General features: G+C 37.9%; 1 protein-coding gene across 1 annotated transcript; it reads left to right on the top strand.

Annotated features, from left to right (window-relative positions):
- The first annotated feature begins 9,102 nt into the window (after positions 1 to 9,102).
- Positions 9,103 to 14,003, top strand: spi1b (Spi-1 proto-oncogene b). Its single transcript, XM_088297242.1, has 5 exons — positions 9,103 to 9,476; positions 9,963 to 10,053; positions 10,862 to 11,058; positions 12,101 to 12,251; positions 13,242 to 14,003. Exons 1-5 carry the CDS (start codon positions 9,324 to 9,326, stop codon positions 13,553 to 13,555), a joined length of 906 nt encoding a protein of 301 aa, XP_088153368.1. The 5' UTR covers positions 9,103 to 9,323; the 3' UTR covers positions 13,556 to 14,003.
- Positions 14,004 to 15,471: the final 1,468 nt, after the last annotated feature.

Below are 15,471 nucleotides of genomic sequence, written 5' to 3'. Positions count from 1 at the left end.
AGCTCTCAGTCGGGCTAAACTGATGTTCTGCAGAGGAGGAGCGCAACACTTCCTGTTGCGACGTTGCCTGTATCCTGTTTTCCACAATCAGTGGTCATGCGTGTCATTCCCCTTTGCAAACCTGCGTGGGCACAATCTCGTGATCCTGTGCTGTGAGGCTTCTGAAACTCCAACATGGGAGACTCTGAATTTCCGTGATAAAAACTGTTGATGTCAGCTACATGGGTTTTGCAATTTTGCGGTCAGTTGACCATTACATTGATACTTTAGCGCCATTACTGCATAAGAGGCCTAAAAAAACAAATACTTTTAAGTGATGGAAATTAAATGTTTGTATGACAAATGCTTGTTGAAGGTTTTTGACACGGAGTTTCAGTTGGTCTTGCTCAATTGTCATTCGACACGTCAGCTGCTCATCATGACTAGATTTCAACACTTAACCGAGATGTGAGTTGCCGTCTATCACCACGGCTTCACTAAGATACGATATTTGTTCAAGTGGGACCTATAAATCTTATTGACAGGATTAAACTCAAATGATTTGAGATTGAGCTCATATTGGCATTCAACATCAAATTCCGAGTGCGCTCTGTCCTATGATCGAAAAATAAATCTTTCTAAAACTGTCCTTTAAAATTGACACATCAAAGAGAATTGTGTTAAGAAGCCTTTCACATTTGAATGTAAAAAAAAAAAATCAGGTCAAAGTCTTTAACATGAGACTCCAAAATTGTGAAAAAAAGAAAACTCCTCCCAGGTATCAGATTCTGTGATTGTATCCACTGAATGCGCTGAAAACACGGCCCACACGACTCTTACCCAGTGTAAATAGTTTGTACAGTAAGTGTTCCAACAAACTGTATAATGTTCTGCTTAACAGTTAGTTTTCTATTGGGTCCCTGGTCCACGGGCAGGCGGCCCAGCAAGCTAACAGGCTATCCCAATAACTGTGGACCGGCGTCATCGTCATCCAGCACGTCACTGCCTCACTTGGTTTTGTGTTGCATGTGGGTCCACTTAACCAGGCAAGCTCGTGGGCGAGTAAGCGATTGGGTACACATGACAGAAACTCTGTAGCCTGAATAATACAAAACACATAACACTTCAGGGGATATGAGTTTTTTGGGTTGTCAGCATTGCATGCTAGCTAACTACTGTGGTGGCTCATTATATTATATTATATTATATTATATTATATTATATTATATTATATTATATTATATTATATTATATTATATTATATTATATCATATTATATCATATCATATCATATCATATCATATCATATCATATCATATTATATTATATTATATTATATTATATTATATTATATTATATTATATTATATTATATTATATTATATTATATTATATTATATTACATTACATTACATTACATTGCATTGCATTGCATTACATTATATTATATTATATTATATTATATTATATTATATTATATCATATCATATCATATCATATCATATCACATTACATGACATTACATTACATTACATTACATTATATTACATTATATTATATTACAGTAAGGGCGGCACGGTGGACAACTGGTTAGCACGATGGCCTCCCAGTGCGGAGGTTGTGGGTTCGATTCCTGGTACTGCTGTTTCCTCCCACATTCCGAAAACATGGATGGCAGGTTGATTGGACACACTATATTCCCCTAGGTATGAGTGTGAGCGGTTTGTTGTTCGTCTATGTGTGCCCTGCGATTGGCTGGGAACTGGTTCAGGATGTACCCGGCCTACTATATACTGGATATATTACAGTATACGGTGGGGGAAATACAACTCATGCCAGAAAACCTGAATGCGTACCTAGGCCCTCTTTTAGCCACGGCCATAAAATCCAGGCATCTGAAATTTATAAAAATAGTTTAAGTCTAGCGCAAAGCACAGTCCAACTGTACACATGAGTGGATTTTTTTTTTCTTTTGCTATTTTGTGTCGGTAGAATTGGATGTAACAGGGCTTTTGTGTCTCTGTGCACCATTGTGGGATGGAATGTTGTGTTTTCTATGCCAATCCTGTCTGCATCCCTAATTTGCGTCAAAATATAAGAGGTACTTTGAGCGTGACAAGTATGCTTGACATGCGTGAACAGAAATCAGACTTGCTGGAGTTTCTGCATGACATTGGCTTGGAAACGGATGATGTAGCCGTCCGTGTGCGTGACTTGGGATATTAGAGAATTGCATTGGACCTCATGATCTGAAGTCCTTGTGTGCCAACTAGCCCCCCTGTACTCCCATCGAGATGATAATGAATATAATTTGTTCAATTGATTTCTACAATGATTCAGAGGATATCTCTCACGGTGGTGTCATATTATGAATGAAATACCATGAGGTCCACTACGCACATCTGCGGAGGCTGCTTCATGCGCTGGCAAGCCCAGGCAGGTACAACGCGGCCCCAAACATGTTCGACTCTAAAATGTTCAAAACTGTAGAATGTATGAGAGAAGCCCTTTGTCCGTAAAATGCAAAATAGTGGCATGATCGTTATATTTTCAGAGATTGATGTGGGTCGAAGAAGAGATGCCCACATACATTTTCATGACGAGCGATTGCAGTTTTCTAACATATTAAGCGACGTAAAACATTTTTATCCTTATGTTGAGTTTTAGACTCCTGCCCCAAGCCGCAACATTAGTATATCCCAACACAAAAATAATATGATAAAATAAAACAATCACAATTTAAGAGCTTATTTTTAGAAATTTGTGCCTGAAATGTCGAGGCACAAGCATCTTGGTGGGCGGGCATGGCCCGTTATGATCCGCCCGTGGTGACGGGTCTGCGTCGATGGATAGTGTTACTTTAAATGTCATTCGCTGTGACTGACCAAATATGATATCTGCACTGTGCTTCTCGCTGCATATTATCATTTTAATCAAGTGCATACTCAGCGAGCGATAACATTAACACCTCCACATTGGTCGAACAAAACCCACAATGGGTAACACAAAGTACTGTATCTGTTTGAATGTTGCAACAATCAGTGAGATTAATCTTCTCACTTTGTTTGGACAGAAAACAGAGAAGTACACTTTTTAGAGAACAAACCAGAAAATCATGCTTTGTCACATGCTCCCGCTACCAAGTTGCAATTATGTCAGAGTGTAACTTACAGTGTGCTTGAAAAAAAAAAATGGAATCCATTATGCAAACTTTGAATGACAAATTTCATGTTGGAGTTTAGGTCAAAGAAGAAGCTGAAGTGTCACCAACCTTGGATGATGAACACATTCCTTGAGCATATCCGTTTTGACCTGAGGTGCAAATCTTCAGACCCTGAACGATTAATTCAAAATGTAAAGAAAGGGGAAAATATTTATTGTGAAGGAATGAAGCACTGTTGGATGAGTGATTTCTTTTCTTATTCTATTGTTACAAAACATGCACTCTGTTAAAACTTTGCTCTAATGTGTTTTATTTTGTGTTTTTTTTCAAGCTCCCTTCTGCAATAGAGAAAAAGACCAAATTTGATGAAAGTCAGGCTCATCCTAAGACTGCGGCATGTACATGGATTCATTGACTCAACATTTACAGAATCGAATCCGAAAGAAAAGTTTCCACTTCCTCATTTTGCTTTTAAGCCTGTGTTGTTGTGCGTTTTATTCTGTACAATTCACATAGAAGATATGAGATATAGAAACATTTCATTTTCGTTACGGCTAGAATTGCACTTTACATTGAGTTTCATGTATTTGTATTTATTAAGTTTCTGTTATGAACGTATACTGTTACAATATTGAGCCATTTGTTGTGTTTTTTTTCTGCTTTCAGTGATTTTTTTTTTCAAATATCTTAATGCATGTGTTTAACATGTACCTTGTAAAGCATTACGGATTAAAAAAATATTTGCCCAAAATGATCGTGTTGTAATTGTGTATCACACTCAAAATTCAACCTGTATGCTTTATATAATGACGCCCATTCTATAAACTAAAAGTTCTCACGTCAATTGACAGTTTTCAGTTTTTTCTTTACAGTCTTGTCGACAGTTTTGTGCTGCAAAGTATGTCAGAAGCCATGATGAGTCACATCTGGCGCGTCAACAGAAATCTTCCATGAGTTTGCTGGTATATTGAGCCCATTATTTCATGCCCTTATGTGGCATACACTCAAGTTATTTATGAATGTCTTTTCATCTGTTTTGACGCATACTTAGTAATTTCTCATTTTACACAAAAAGAAAACAACTTATAGCTGCTGACAAATAAAACAGTCCAATCAAAGCACTCCAGTTAACCACCTTTAAATGAATCATTATTACTTCACAAACATTTTTGTACTCCACTTTTCATCATGAATTTTAGTTGGTCATGAATGAAGAACAATAACTTCCACTATCATATGGCACAATGCCATGACGAGATAAAAAAAAATACTGCTTTATTCACATTAATATTTAAGCAGATTAAACAGTAATATATACCAAGCTTGATTGCAAAAAAAAAAAAATATTAAGTGTTGTCTCTGCGGCCAAGACACAGATACTTAGAAATTATATACTAAATATCTGAATATATAAAGTTTCCTTTAAAATTTGTTTAAAATTGTACAAGTGAGCACATGCCAAAAATAAGCATTTCAGCTGACAGTTGAGTCATGCCAAGATGCTGACAAGAGTGTGATTATTGCAATGATGTACCTTGGACCCGTTAAAAGTCAGCTGTAAACATTGCAGACATCATTTCTGAGAAGTTGTCAGTACAACTGAGAGGCCTCACAAACACAGGCCACATGTAACCACGCCATCCCGGTGTCTTCCACACCAATTATTATATATGAAGCTTTATGCTTACGCAGTCATAAACTTCCATCAGGATGATGTTTGTTGGCCTAACTGGGGTCTTAACCTGACTGCAGTATATCACTGAATCATGCGGACATCATACTCACTTGCCTGTTACACTTTGGAGCTCTTCACAGATGAATACCCGTGTGCATTGTACTTGACAGCAGGTATGGCATTGGATTGGTAAAGATCTAATCACAATGCCTGCAAACTGAAAAAAAAAATCCTTGCAGCCAGTATAATCATACTTGATAGCCATGAAGGTGGTAATTCAGGATAAACTTTATAAACCCCAATTCCAATGAACATTTGGCGTTGTGTATGATGTATGGCTGCCAGGATGGCCGAGTGGTCTAAGGCGCCGCGTTCCGGACCCAGTCTCCCCAGGAGGCCTGGGTTCGAATCTCGTGGCTGCCAGGATGGCTGAGTGGTCTAAGGCGCCGCGTTCAGGACCCAGTCTCCCCAGGAGGCCTGGGTTTGAATCTCGAATTTCCCCATTGTGGGACTAATAAAGGCATTATTATTATTATGTATAGAAAACAGAATAAATGTTTCCTGAATCCTATCAACTCAATGGAATGACCTACAAAAACGAGCTATATAATGTATATTTTTATAATACATTACCAATAAGCTGGGACAGGGAAAACAAAAGAGTGGTAAAGATGTGGAATGGATAAAAAACAGTTTGGAACATTCCACTGGTTCATTGGAAAAGGTCAGTGTCATGGCTGGGTCTAAACGGTTCACAAGCAAGTCTAAACTGAGGTTCAGCACTCTCTGAACAACTGCGTGAGCAAATGGTCCAATGATTTAAATCATTTCTCAAGATATAAATGCAAGGAATTTGGGGATTTCATTCTCCTCGGTCTGTAATATCAAAAGATTTTGACAATATGGAGAAATGTGAGCATGAAAATGACAAAGCTGAAAACCAACATTTAATGCCAATGACCTTCAATCCCTGTGGGGCACGTTACAAACTTCATTGTGTCTAGGATATTTCCACATGGGCTCTGGATGACTTCAGAAAAGCATTGTTAGTTAAATGTTAGTTGCTAGATCCAAATCTACCATGAAATGCGAAAACCATATATCAAGGCAGACCTCATCTGAAATGGACTGACGCAAAGGGGAAAGTATGCTATCGTCTGATGAGTCCGCATTTCAAATAGCTTCAAAGTTCAAATGTCAGCATCTGTGATTCTATCGGGGGTGTTGGTGCCCATGTCGTGGATAACTTGCACATTTGTGAAGGGACCATTAATGCTGAAAGGTAGCCAACATATTTTTGATCCATCCAACCCTTCCTCAGAATTCGCAAAGCTGGACACATGACCCTTTTTTGCCGGTCAGGCCCCCGCCTTCCGGCCGCGATCTCTGTACCGTTCCGGCCTCGACCCTCCGGCCTCATTCATGAAAATTGTCGGTCTCTGAATCTTTTCCGGCCCCCACACGCCCCCATTGTAATGGTATGCCCCAGTAGCAGGTGGGAGGCGCGATTTTCGTGACACGCTTGAACACACACTGTTGTCTCACGTCTCTTCATACATGAACTCACGAGAGCCGATTCGTGAACCGGACTAAAATCAACCTCCGGCCTTTGTTAATCAAACCCTTTTTTAAAATTTGTCACCCCCAGCTCCAAAAATTGGCGTCCGGCTGGGCCGAGGCCCTGACCGTTCTGCCCCCTGGAGGGACTGCCCAGCTCTGGGTATTCGTTCACATGACAAAAACATCGATTTATGCGCACAATGTCACATGGCGCAAGTTGATGGAAGACAATATATTCTCACATGCAGTGGCTCATCTCAGATTGACAGAGGAGCAAAGCGGGAGGAGGTAGAAATATTTTGGGATCATTCGATGACGCTCCTCTATCTTCTTTTTTCATGGGGGCATCTACTAAAGATCACATCACATCATTTCCGCAGGTGAAAATTGAACTGACTACTATCACAAAGTAACATCAATGCAAAAAAAGAGCTTGATCAGCCACCAAAGAATGACAAAGATCCTCAGAGAAGCACAAGCCCAAGTGTCTCATTGAAATGTCTCACAAAGTGCAAAATGACTCAGTATAGACGATTGGTGATGTCGTCAGTCTTCTTTTTAATTACTCAGTTGATATTTTAAAACTTTTTTTGTTTTGCAGATCTGTTTGAGTTGAAAATTAAGTCAATGGTTCGTTTATAAAAACAGATCCTTACTATGATCCCAAAAGAGGACACTTTGGGCTCTATTTTCATTCTGGGTGCAAGTCGAGTGCAGTCTAACTGTTCACATGAGTGCGGTTTTCTTTCTTTTAGTATTTTACTCAACTACGTGCCTGCGGAGTTGGGTGGAATGGGGCGTTTGTGCCTTTATGCGCCTTTGTGGGATGGAACGTACTGTTTTCCTGACCAATCTTCACTGCACCCCGATTTCGCATCACAATCAGGAAGGTACCCAGTGCAAACACGACTGTCTCGTTTGACATTCAAAAACAGAAATTACTCGCTGGAGTTTGTGCAGGGACGAAGTGGATGACTGTGGTTAGTCTATCCGCCTCACAGTGCAGAAGTCCAGGGTTTGAATCCCGGCTCTGGCCTTCCTGTGTGGAATTTGCATGTTCTCCTTGTGCCCGCGTGGCTTTTCTCTGGGTACTCCGTTTTTCCTCACACATTCCAAAAACATGCATGAGAGGTTTATTGAACACTCTCGTTCCCAGGTGTGATTCTATTTCCTGGTGAACAGCCCTCCCAAAGATGCATTCAGTTGTAAGCACAGCATTCTGAAAATAATATTTTATTGGATTTATTTCAAACTGACATTTTTTTTTTTTTTTTTTTTAAGTAAGCTCGCGCTCCAGTACACTTTAGTCTTTCCATGCAACCTGTCAATCATGCAGTGTTGCAATCATTCCCAAATACATGTGGAATTGGAAGCTTCCAAAGTCTGAGTGTCTGGAAGTGTGCAAGTTCAGGCACAAAAAGAAAAAAAAAAAGACCTTATACATGAATGGGAGACTACAGCTCTCTATTCATATGATCAAAATTGAATTTATTTGAATGCTCTCGCTTAGATGAGTCAGACGTTTTATAATATTGCATTTTCAATGAATTGTAGGAATATATTTAAATAAAACCAATAATTTTCCCGACTTTAAAAATCTATGGAAAGGCAAACATTTTGAATTCATATTGTTATCAAATTTGACTGGCTTTAGATCATTTTGGGTCATTTCGAGAGAGATGATTCAAAAATCATTGATAGGCCAGGGACATGAATAATATTCGTCACAATACCTACATCAATAACTTGTTTTTTTAGAAACTGCACCACTGATACAGAAAACTTTTTTTTTCTTTTTTATTCGCACAAATTAATGTCGTGCAGACATCCTTGTGGAATTTTACGTAAATTTAATGGGGAAACCCGGCAAGAATATCGCCACATTTATTGCAGCACAACAATTGCGAACAGGACAATAACACAATAAAACAGACAATAAAAAAACTAATATTGGACAGGAATGTAGACCTTCTATTTTAATTGCCCATGGGTTAAAAAAAAAAGAGTGGTTATCAGTGTTTTGTGGTAACATCCTCACAATCCAAGGTATGCATGTTTCTTTGTTAAAAGGAGGTAGCGAGCAGGGGTTATATCCCCCTTTGGCATTTTCTGAAACTCCTGTATCTCCTTTGTGATAATCAGAACTTGCAAAACTGATACTGTTGCTTCATCTTATCTTCCAGTCATGTGCGGGTATGCATGTGATTATATGGGTGCAATTCTAGATTGCGAGCTATTGTAGGGGAGTGAAATTAAATGAATGGGACGAGGTTCCGTTGTGGAATTAAGTGTAGCTTGGTTGTTGGTTTCTTATTTGTTGGCTCAAGTTTCAATGTGGTCTAATTCTGTTTATCGAATTTTGTAGACGTGACATAATCGAATGCATTTAGCCAGTCTTGTGCAATGCACACATTCAGTGCGGGACACGTTCACAACATTTACTATGTTGCAGCCCAGATCATAGCCGGGTGCAATGAGACAGTCAACATGGTGACCACGCACAAAAATATATAAAAGGTGGATAAATGACCAATACAAATATGGCGATTATGCAGTATTTCTGTGTACGCTTTTACACAAAATGTATTTAAAGCGTCAAACAGAAAAGTTTTAATTTACAACCAGATGATGAAGTGACCCGTGAATGAGAGATGTTTAAGTAGACACGGTCACTGATGATTGGCCACCAAGGGAGGTGACAATATAGAGCCGGTGATAAATGTGAAGTTTCGCGGGCTCCCCGAATGCAGTAGACACACTCGGTTGCTCCCACCCACACCAATTTACAGAAGTTAAAAGTTCCTTTTTCACTTCGCCGGCAAACAGTGAGCCTTTGCTTCTTTTCTATTTCTATTTGATCCCGTTGAAGGCCTCTTGGACTGGTTCAGCTCACCAGAGTAAACGATACAATAAGAGAGACAGGGGGACATGTTTTGGTTATCGTTAAATGAGAGGAAATTTTGAAACGTTGTGCAATGGTGCTGCAAAAGTTTTGAAAGGTTGTGAGAGCTTTTGGACTGCAAGGTGTCTGAGCCCACTCGTTGGAGAAGAAGCCCCCATGTTGCATCCCTACAGAATGGAGAGTTACCTCATTGCACCTGTAAGTATCACATCTTTTCTTTTTAATTTTCCACCAAAGGGTCAGGAGAAATTGTTCAAATAAAATGTATACCGGTTCTCATTGCGTTTTTTTTTTGTTTGTTTTTTTTAACTGCAAATGTTGTAAGAGACACGGGATTGAGTATTCATCTCATATTTGATGAATTACCACGAGTTCTAACTCATTTGTGTACAGGATGTCAACTCTAACAGCCCTTTATACTACACGACATGAAAACGAAACTCCAAAAGTTCTTGAGTTTCAGAATAGCTGTTGCCCAAAAAAAAAAAAAAGAGAGAATCCTGATTCATATTTTATTTAAGTAAAAATATCAAAAAATATTGAAAAACATTTTGTGAATGTGTGATTAATACAAGAGACATTCATTTAAATCTATTGACTCCAGTTGAACTTTTTGTTTTCTCTAATGTATGTTTCAACTTTGTCTTTCATTTATGATGTTCATATTTGAATGTGTTTTTGTAGTCATCAGAAGAAATGTATGATCCTGAGATCTACAGACATCAAATTCCAGATTATTATAGTCCTTATGTTCTGGATACAGAGATGCAAGCAGGTCAGTCTTACTTGTGGGTTTCCTAACTTTTACTTGTATCTTTTAAAGGAAACAAGATAAACGTTATGCTGAATTTTAAACAATGTTTTTGATTTTGAACAAATTTATTAACTCGCGTATTTTTACAAAATAAATTAGAAATTAAAATTATAACCTGACAATTCGACTTAGATATATATTTGAAAAGTTTTAGAAAATTAATCATGGTGTAAAATAGATATTTTTTGTTGTTGTTGTACTTTAGGGGAATACAGTGTGTGCAGCTGAAGCGCACAGGAAACAGATGCTACTTTTTTTTGGTTTGCTGCAACTCAAGACATAGAACAAATTTCGCCCCATGGGGTTTTATTGGCTTTCTCTTGGTAGCAATAGTTTTGAATATTCCACCAAAACAGATTTAATGGACATAGTGAAGTGAACAGCAAATGCAAAGCCCTCAACATGGTGTGGAAAAAATACAATTCTCGTACATTTAACACAAGGCAGTATTGATGCAATGAACACACAGATAATATATTTGTATTCTTTCTTTTTAATAGCTGCCTTGGATATTTAATATCTACATTAAACTGGTTGAGTATCAAAATCCAAGAAAAGAAAAATAATATTTTAATTGTCGGCTTAACTTGAAAATGGCTACGCTAATTAAAAAGAATACTTTCCAGGCCTAATAGATTATATTGTTTTCTCATATTTTCTCAAACATTCCTCATTCATCTAAAAATCTTCCTGTTTGTTGGAATAAAGTTTGTTATTGTTATAACTCAGTCTCAGGTAATCTCATGTTTCATTGTGTGTCTCTAATTAGATCACTGGGACTATCACCCTCACAGTCACGCATACCCGATTGAGTTTGAAAACCTTCAAGAGAGCAACTTCACCGAACTGCAAAGTGTGCAGACTCTGCACCCGCCCGGTCTAATCCGACACGAGGTCATGCGCTACGATTCAGAAAATTTTCTGGATGCAAACCTTGGCGCACATTCTCATATGTTACAGCAACCAGTAAGTCCGAAAAAAAAAAAAAGCTTGATTAAGAATGTGCTGTGTTTTCATCTCATGTTTATATATGTATGTAGTAGTTCATGAAGAGAGTTGTGTTTTTTTTTTTTTAATAAATTCATCCTTATCAATGCTGGTTACAGAACGCTTTTGGTAAATTGTATCGTTGGCCAATGCTAAAAGACAAAAGCCCCGAAGAATAAATCCTAAAATTCCCAATTTTGCACAAATTTCATTCTTACCCAGTATTTCCAACAAGTGGAAATTTTCCGCACCATAACATTTATATTCAACAAAACTTTCCAAAAACAAAATGTTTTTGTCATCACTGCTAATCTATGGAATGAAACCGTTTTTTGGGGTTTGTTTCATTCTGAGAGGACATTCGGCACTTTAATTGTCCTTCCACGAAATCCCGAATTTAATCTTTGTGTTCAATTATGAATGCTTAAAACTTGTGATGTTACAATAAATATTTCTTCTAAATAGAACAGGAGACAGTCAAATTTAGGGAATAACGATTATAGCAATATGACACAATTTTGAATTTTAATTTATATCTTCTTGTAAATCTCGTACTGTATAAAGTAAGAAAACAAGCCGACATTTCATTCTGTGATTGCTGAAGTATATTCAATGTCATACTTACAAAAATAACAAAAACCAACCTCAACCCACAGACCAGGAGATGTTGTTGATCTTTGTAAACTGCGAATAGGTGAAGCCCGTTGGGACTCTTCGGTTGATTAAGGCTGTATAAATAGATTGGACGCAAATCTTGGCTTTGGCCTTTTCTGTGTTGACTTCACTATTTGGGTTCTCCAATTTTAAAAATTTGCATTCGCTTAGTTAAGGAATCAATGTTATTAATGGGAAAGCCACTCAAGGTCCAGCTCATCTTTTAAACCTAAAAATGGGTCGAATACATGTAGAAAGTTCATGTTTTTGAACATATTGACTAACAGATCCCTTTATGCCATAATATTATTGAATCACACTTATTCTTATATTGGTAACTAAAGGGAGTTTGTCACCTGTTTTGAAGGTAACATTCTTCCCACGGACTCTGTATCCTACACAAGTGTCCCAGCACAGCACTGATGATGAAGAGCATGGACGTCAAAGTCCCCCCTTGGAGGTGTCTGATGAGGAGAGTCTTCGAGATCAAGTCCCCTACGTCACACCTGGAGAAATGGGTAAGAAAGCCCAATCAAAAAAGTATGGAGACAATTTAAGACGAGAATACAACTCCAGGATCTTCTGTTGAAAATGTGGGAATGGGAATATGTGTTTCGGCGATGGGAGAAATGGATCACATTTTTGCTCCCTCTCTTGGGGCGAATGACATTTTGCAGATCTCAGTGGATATTTCAGAATTTCTCAAAATCTTTGCTTATTCTGAAATACTGTCAGAATGATGTTTTTTTTTTAAACGATTAAACTACTTTTTGTTTCGTTGAAAACTGTACTACACAACATTGTTGGATAATCTTTCAACCACTTTACATTTAATTCTTACTTTAATGAATCACATATTTATCTAGTGCATTTGTTGGTACACAATGCTGAATTTCTTTGTGCTGTGAGAGACCATTTTAGCGATGCCACGGGAAACTATCCAATTTTATTTATTTGTCAGAAAATAATAGGTAATTAAAAGTATATATATCTTTGTTCAGTTTTCAATGCCAATGATGTAAAGTGAACAGCAGAGCAAATGACTGCTCTTCCATTAGAGAGCAGAATGTACAATAAAGCTATGTAGTCGCTTATTGTAATTCCTATAAGTGAATTATTTGTGGTTAAAGGTTGGCACACGCTGCTCTCACGTGCTCAACCAGACAAGTAGTCAAAGTTCTTCTGGACAAAAGTGTCACAAACGCCTGCCTCAACCCACGCAGTTTAAAGTAAAGGTTAAACATATTAAAAACAATTTTGAGAAAAGGTCATTGCAATTACTTTTTGTTGATGGTCTTAACTTCTAATTAATGTTAATTTGGCATGTTTTATGACTTGTTGGTTGGGTGACAAGCCTACCAATTGAGGGCTAATTAATTGAGTCGCCGCACCTCAAAGTATTGTTTTTAGTTACACCATGCACTCATTTTTGTAGGTACACAATATATAAGTCATATATAATTACATACATGATTAGTAATTGTGCAACTTTTTGATGTTTTTCAAAGGCAACAAGAAGAAAATTCGGTTGTATCAATTTCTGCTGGATCTTTTACGGAACGGCGATATGAAGGACAGTATCTGGTGGGTGGACAGAGACAAAGGAATGTTCCAGTTTTCATCCAAACACAAGGAGGCTCTCGCTCACCGCTGGGGAATCCAAAAGGGCAACCGCAAAAAAATGACCTATCAAAAGATGGCGCGGGCTTTGCGCAACTATGGTAAAACTGGAGAGGTAAAAAAGATCAAGAAGAAACTGACCTATCAGTTCAGTGACGAGGTCCTCGGGAAGACTCATTTGGAGAGAAAGCAGTACATGTAGGGCAGAAAACTGAATTATGCAACGCAAGTGGTCCGTTTGATATTGTATATGGCTTGTGGTGTAACTTCTCACTCAATGTTTAGAATTTCTTGTAAATAACATGAAAAGCATCATGAAAGCTGTTCAGAGGGAACTTAGTGGATTACATTGTTATTATATAGCAGAATAGAAATGCAGTGTATCAATTTTTTAAGACAATGTCTGCAATCCATGTGATGTATAGCTTTTGCTATTCGGGGACATTGAAAAGCCAGAGGTGGCAAAGTGTATGTACAGCAACGAATCTGCGTGAAAACAAGGCCATGCCTTTATATGAACCATGTAACCTGTTATTTAAAGACTCTTCGATTACGGACCTGATTCACCAAGACATTTTAAGAGGGATTTTTGTATAATACTATACAACTGCAGAATCACCGAAAATGCAATAAACATTCATTCCAAACGATGCCATGTGAATGCCAAATTCTTTTTGAAAACTGCAACATATTTGTTATCAAAAATGGTGCATGAATGAAGCCCTAAATTTCTCCTACATTTATATTTTCTCTTTTCAAGATGCCTAAAGTCGGATGTACAGTGTGTAAGTTGTGGTCTCTGGTAAGATTAAATATCGTTGGGCTAATTATATAATTTTTTTTTTTTTAACTGTTTTTGGAAAACAAGAAAAGAGCAAACAAACTCACAAACAAGAAGAGTCCAGTTGCATTGATTCAATGACTGCAGATGACTCTCCCATATTTATGAATACTTAGAATCTATGCAGACGTGATTAAAAAAACATTTTTGGCAGGCACAAAAAATAAGTAAAATTAATATTGTTTTGACGCTTACGATATGTAATGTCTGACAAAAAAAACCCAACAAATAGGAATAAATCATAAATTGGAATATTACATCCATAATCTCAATTTGACAAAAAAACATATCCACAAGAAACAATTGTCAAACAAAAGTTGGACACCATTACAGGTAGGCGCGTGGCGCCAGACGACAATGACAAAAACAACAACACATCTGCAATTTGCAGACATTATGCTTTGAAATGACACACAATTGAAGCTTAGTTGTTCGTTGTCCATTCATCCTTTTGATTTCCTGCTTCTCCTCATTTCGGGACATGTGTTAGATGCAGCCTATCCCGGCTGCTTTTGGGTGACTGGCGAGGTACAACACCCTGAACTGGTTGCCAGCTAACCGCACGGCACGTACAACCAACCAACCACATTCACGCCTATAATTTAGTTTTCAATCAACCTTACATGTGTGTTTTTGGAATGTGGGACAGAGATGGTTTAATCGGGGCGCGGCGAGAACATACAAACTCCAAGGAGCCAAGATTCAAAGCCAGAAAGAACTATAAGGCAGATGCAATGACCACTTGGCTAACTGTCTCACGCAGTTAGTTGTACTCGACACTCAGGAAGAACAAGAAACATGATCAGTGTCACATTCTCCATCACATTTCTACAATGAAGCGGAGCCCTTATGTAGTATAAAAGTGTAGGTTAGTGAACAATGTAAATGCTATGTGGATATCTGTCACAATGTTTTCAACATTTTGGATTTTGCATTGGTCATATGGAACCTGGAGTGCTCCAATAAATGCTATGAAAAAAAATTTGCCCAAAATGGCTTTCTAGAAATATCCAAAATATACACTTCCACTACTGCGCCACCATTATCAAAGGGCAAACAGCTCCCCTCTATGGTGAAGATGGAATTGAACCAAACACAAACAGATGAATTCAGCACAAAAGCAGCAAACAATAAGGGAGAACTGTGCGCTCTCCTACCAGGCCAAGATATTTGAGTGGTGCGATCTGCTACTGCTTGGCTCAGAGCTTACGCGGTGGTTTTTATTTTCCAAATAAAAGCAGGATCAATTGTACAGTTTTCTTTTTCAGCTCCAAGGT

The sequence above is a fragment of the Idiotropiscis lumnitzeri genome, chromosome 5 (genome assembly GCF_059441095.1).
Source record: "Idiotropiscis lumnitzeri isolate Australia: NSW breed Sydney's pygmy pipehorse chromosome 5, RoL_Ilum_1.0, whole genome shotgun sequence".
Taxonomy (NCBI): Eukaryota; Metazoa; Chordata; class Actinopteri; order Syngnathiformes; family Syngnathidae; genus Idiotropiscis; species Idiotropiscis lumnitzeri.
The sequence above is the reverse complement of the archived record's forward strand: the minus strand, read 5'-3'. Positions and strand labels throughout refer to the sequence as shown.